This window comes from Montipora foliosa, chromosome 4, assembly GCF_036669935.1.
Source record: "Montipora foliosa isolate CH-2021 chromosome 4, ASM3666993v2, whole genome shotgun sequence".
Taxonomy (NCBI): domain Eukaryota; kingdom Metazoa; phylum Cnidaria; class Anthozoa; order Scleractinia; family Acroporidae; genus Montipora; species Montipora foliosa.
The window spans coordinates 21,071,960-21,076,959 of record NC_090872.1 but is presented as its reverse complement, the minus strand read 5'-3'; the positions used below and the strand labels follow the sequence as shown (position 1 = coordinate 21,076,959).

At 38.6% G+C, this 5,000-nt stretch overlaps 2 protein-coding genes and 1 pseudogene across 8 annotated transcripts in view; 1 reads left to right on the top strand and 2 right to left on the bottom strand.

The window, feature by feature from the left end:
• LOC138000252 (uncharacterized) overlaps positions 1-2,265 on the bottom strand; it is an 18,493-nt gene extending 16,228 nt beyond the window's left edge. For all 5 annotated transcript variants that reach the window (XM_068846524.1, XM_068846529.1, XM_068846527.1 and 2 more), the window contains exons 1-3: positions 2,145-2,265; positions 1,670-1,767; positions 1-48 (exon numbers count right to left, since the gene is read on the bottom strand). The exon at positions 1-48 is cut by the window's left edge and continues 649 nt beyond it. In XM_068846524.1, coding sequence (XP_068702625.1) covers positions 1-48; positions 1,670-1,711 — 90 coding nt within the window. In that variant the 5' untranslated portion in view covers positions 1,712-1,767; positions 2,145-2,265. The remainder of the gene's footprint in view (positions 49-1,669; positions 1,768-2,144) is intronic.
• Positions 1,667-5,000, top strand: part of LOC138000253 (uncharacterized) — an 18,960-nt gene continuing 15,626 nt past the window's right edge. The window contains exons 1-2 of one of the 3 annotated variants that reach the window (XR_011123079.1): positions 1,667-1,794; positions 3,754-3,827. Coding sequence is in view for 1 of the 3 variants with exons in the window: in XM_068846530.1 (XP_068702631.1) it covers positions 2,924-3,578; positions 3,754-4,166 (1,068 nt within the window). In the remaining 2 variants the exon portion in view is untranslated. Of the gene's footprint in view, positions 1,795-2,923; positions 3,579-3,753; positions 4,176-5,000 lie in introns of those variants that run through there. The other 2 variants (XM_068846530.1, XR_011123078.1) reach the window with 2 other exon arrangements.
• The window catches only part of LOC138000254 (golgin subfamily A member 6-like protein 7), a 2,635-nt pseudogene continuing 1,851 nt past the window's right edge, over positions 4,217-5,000 (bottom strand).

Sequence of the window (5,000 nt, the reverse complement as noted above, 5' to 3'; positions counted from 1 at the left end):
AGGAAACTGGTTTTTCCCACAATCATGTTGAATGCACTCAATCAAACCCTAACAAAAGAGAAAAAAAGCTTTAAAAAAAGAATGAATTTTTAATATTAAACTAAGCTGGTTGATAGATTGAAATCTGAGCTGTGTTGGTAAAAGCCTGATTAGCACCAATTTAGGTTAACTTCCATGGTAGTTTTCTTTTGTTTTGCCGCTGTGTTTGATACAGGATTGCTCAATTTGATTAACTCTGCCCCGGGTTATTATCAAGCCGTTAGACTTTTTTTATATGACAGTGACGCAAATAGAATGCATAACGCGGTCAATTCGAATCTACCAATCAGTGTGACTGGGTTTGGCCGCGTTGTGCTGATTGGTAGAATCGACAATTTGCGGACTCGAATGCTTGAATTCCTTTGGTCTGGTTTATTAAGCCGATGATACACGGTTCAACATTTGTTGATCAACAAATGTTGCAGCTCTTGTTCAACAAATGTTGAACAGTGTGTCGTGTCATGTTGAATGTTGAAATATGACATTCAACACGTTGAATGTTGTTGAACGATGTTGAAAGAAAATAGAGACCAGCTCTATTCCGTTCAACACGTTTGTGCAACCGAGTGGTTCAACATTTGTTGAGCAACAAATGTTGCAAGATGTTGAACCGTGTATCATCGGCTTTACACTGATCGTGTTGAGAAAGCTGTTTTTTAGAATTTTGGGATCGCCCTTCTCGGCTAATTTTCGAAGAATGAAGCTCTAGTTTGCCAAAGGCATGGAGACGTTTCAACTGAGGCACTACGATGCTGTTTTTAGCTTGAAGAAGACCAGGTAACCGGCTGGGTGATGGATGCCTACTTTTCTATTTTCTTCACTCTCCAGCCGGTGGTCAAGAAAAACGTTCGCAAATTAACGCCTAAAAAAGTTCTCAACGGCAGGTGACACTTCGTTTGAGTTAATTGCTTTCAAACTTTATTTTCGAGCAAATGAGTAATTTACCATAACAAGCCCTTTTTGCTTACGGTTTTGCGTTTTAGAATATTAAGTATTTAACTTACCTTTCGAGTCTTTCCATTGTTTTCCCCCAAAGTCCTCCAAAGGAGCGTAGAGAGCCCTTCAGCAGGATGTGCAAGATAGACTTTATGCCATATTTAACAATTTCCTGCGGAATCGCGCGGAATGTCGCCTGATACTTAGCCGACGAGAAATCAAGCGATATTCCGCAAGATTGAGCAGGATAATTGTTTCGTTATTCAACACATAGATGATAAAGCACAATTTTCTACGTTTATTGGAAAAAATAAGCTGGAAAAACTACCATTTTCTCCGCGACACACAAAATTACGTATCTCTCACTGAGGATATACGTTGAGTTCGCACGACGAATATTGAGCGCGCTATGACCATATTTGGACATTGTCACAATGTGTTGATTTATAACAATAATAAATATATATATATATATATATAGATCGTATTTCTTCCACATGACCGCACAGCACTTCCGTTTTTGGCATGACGTTGTCAGAAAAAGAAAATGCAAAAAATTTAAACTAGGTCAAAAATTTGAAATTCAGCCCCATGGGCATTCCAGGTAATAAACTGATTGTGTCATTACAGAATTTCATAAAAGAGATAGACAATATTTTTGTTCAAAGAGAAATTACATTTGAAAATTACTTACCAAAAGCAAACTCAACAAAGAAAATAATATTGTGGCCCTCATGTCTGTCACCGACGCTAGCCAGTGGTGGTATCACAGGATGTAGGCGTGCGTAACTTCTACACAGCGGACAAGAGAGGTTGAAGGTTAGTTAACTTACGGTTAATAATGGACTCGTATCATGTACGTATCTTGAACAATCGTGTACTGCGCTGTTAGGAACTGCGATCACTAAATGACTTTACGTCATCAAAATGGATTTAAACATTACCGGTATGCAAAGAAAGTTGCACTATCTTTTGCATCAAATTAGTTTGCAAAAGCCTTGTCATTGATCGCAAAGGAAAACTGACGAAAACGTTGCAACGTTTGCATAGAAATCGGAACTAACGAATCAGCAACGGAAATCTCGTATCATATCACGAATCTTAATAAAAATTGGATCAAGCACACATCACGGTTGAACCACACGCAATTGGACACCCTCCGTTCTTACCTTTTGACTGTAGACAACCGCGGAATAAATCGTGGTTAACAGAAGAACTTTGAAGCCTTCTTCTGATCAGCAAAACTCATGTCTTGCTGAAGTAATCAAATACATAAATTTTCTACGTCAAGATATCCATACGATAAATCTACATATATCACTGAAGTGTGTCGTCCTGACGCCATGTGATGCCTCAGTGCAGATTGCATCATTGGTTTGTTGCAAATTTTTTAGAGCGAGTTTTCTTCTGTTTGCTGTGGTAAAACAATCGAGTGAATTCAACCTTCCATTAACTGCCTTAATTTTACTTAGGTATGAATCTTCACTTCGAGCATGTGCTAGGACGAAAGAAAATACCTCAATAAGACCTCCCTACCGTCTCACTCTGCTGTTGCATTGGGCGGGTGGAAAATAATGGAATCACTAGCGATCCGGAAAGGGAAACGGAATTTTACAATAATGATTTGTTTACTACTCGTTCTGCCTTGGCAAACAGTCTTCCATTATGAAATCACTGCATGCACATCAAACGTATTAGGTAGACAACGTTTACAACTGCGATTTGTGTTCCACAGTGACATTACAGACTCCACCAGAAAAGTATGAATTTCGTACATTTTCATTTCGTTCGACATGCTAATAATAGGGACTTTAAGATACGGGGACGCGGACGCCTTGAAGTACGCGACCGTCGAAGAGAGCCTGGGTCGAGAACACAGCGTTCGTGGCGGGAAAATTAAGTTAAGATTCTTTGCGAGCGACGCGACGAGTTTTTCGAATTCACTGATATGGCTTCTTTCAGGGAAACTCGAGAAATGTTGTGTTTAAGTCATGCAATGGGCTTTATTACCGATGCAGAATTCTTGCTGCTCTATGAGGAAAGCAAGTCAGATTTTCCTTACCAAGAATATCCGACATTTTCTTTGCCGGACAAAAATAGAGCTGAGTGTACAGCCAATTTAAGGGTTGAGAAGCATCACATGACTCGCCTTGAAGATGCACTGCAAATTCCTGCTGTATTTAAATGTGATCAAGGAACAGTATGTGATGGAACTGAGGGCCTTTGTATTCTTCTCAAGAGATTTGCCTACCCTTGTCGCTACTCCGACATGATCCCGATATTTGGAAGGCCAGTCCCAGAAATCTGTATGATAAATAATACTGTGATGGATTGGGTATATGACAACCACAGGCATCGTATCATGGATTGGAATCCAACCGTTTTGAGTGCCATCCAGCTCGAAAGCTACGCTGATGTAATTTCTAACAAAGGAGCACCACTTACAAATTGCTTTGGTTTTGTTGACGGAACTGTTCGTCCAATATCTAGACCAGGAGAAAACCAGCGCTTGGTATACAATGGGCATAAGCGTGTACATGGGTTGAAGTATCAATCGGTTGTGGTTCCAAATGGCTTAATTGCACACCTCTATAGGCCAGTAGGTAAGGCACTTTCCGATCATTTCCTGGGGGCCGGACAATTTAAGATACACAATATAGTATTAAATAAGTCCTTTCGGCATTTTTCACTCAAATCTTTTTTGACTTGAAAGTAAACTAATGATGTTTGAGCTCTCTGTTTTTGATGTTTTACTGCATTTTATTTTTCATTCAACAGAAGGAAAAATGCACGATGCAGCAATGCTGGCAGAATCACACCTGTATGACAGCCTCCAAACACATGCTTTTTCAACCACTGGACAGGCTATGTGTATTTATGGCGATCCAGCCTACCCCCTTAGGGTGCATCTTCAGGCACCTTACAGGCATCGAGTTTTAACCCCGCAAATGCAGGCTTATAACCATTCCATGAGTGCTGTTCGCAGCTCTGTTGAGTGGCTTTTCGGGGAGATAATGAACTATTTTAAATTTTTAGACTTTAAAAAGAATTTAAAAATAGGTCTAAGTCAAGTGGGAAAAATGTATATTGTCTGTGGGATTCTGCACAATGCACTGACATGCCTCTACGGAAATACCACATCTCAGTTTTTTGATTTAGATCCTCCATCACTAGAGGATTATTTTGCTTGATTGTTCTAATTGGACTTGATAAAACATCCAGCCAAAAAGGAAGAATAGTGTTCCATATAATAATGATAAACTTTAATATATGCTAAGTCATTGCAACGTTGTGAGCCTTTTTTACACCACAAACATTGAAAAGGTGTTGTAACTTTTTGAAGAGAAATGTTGTAGCTACTGTAAAAAGATTAATTTAAGATTAAAACAATTTTCTGGAGAAAAGTACAATTAATGCTTCTTTTTAGTCGACCTTTTTTAAAGGTTTAATGGCATAAGACATGAAATTGTTTACCAATTTGTACTCTATGATCTCATAAAATCTTACCGACCTAATCTTAACACATTAAAGAAAACTGGGGGGAGGGGTAGATTCCAAGTTGCCTCTTGCTTTTAAGATAAATGAATCAATCATTACATATGGCCATGTGCAAATTATCCCAGTACATGGCACCAATGTTTGGGCAATTCACATTATTGAAAATGACAGAAATTTAACACATGCTTAAAACATATGTTTTCTATCAGAAGTAGCAGTTCTTGGGGTGAATGAATTGCATGCACAGAGGATCATACAAATGCTAAATATCAATGGATGGACAGTAAAAAAAATTTGCAGGGGTGACTAAAAGCTTGTTATGGTGAATGTTCATCATTTCCCTTCCTGATGTCTTCCTTAATCACATCCTTTATAAAATTCCAACAAGAAAATCAGATCATGTCTTTTAAAACAACTAAGCAAATGTACTTTCAGGCCTCAACAAGGTCACTTGGGTACAAGTTTTTCAATTATTCCCATCAGAGCCTGAGATTGAGTTTTCTGTTGAATCAAAAACAAATTTTGCA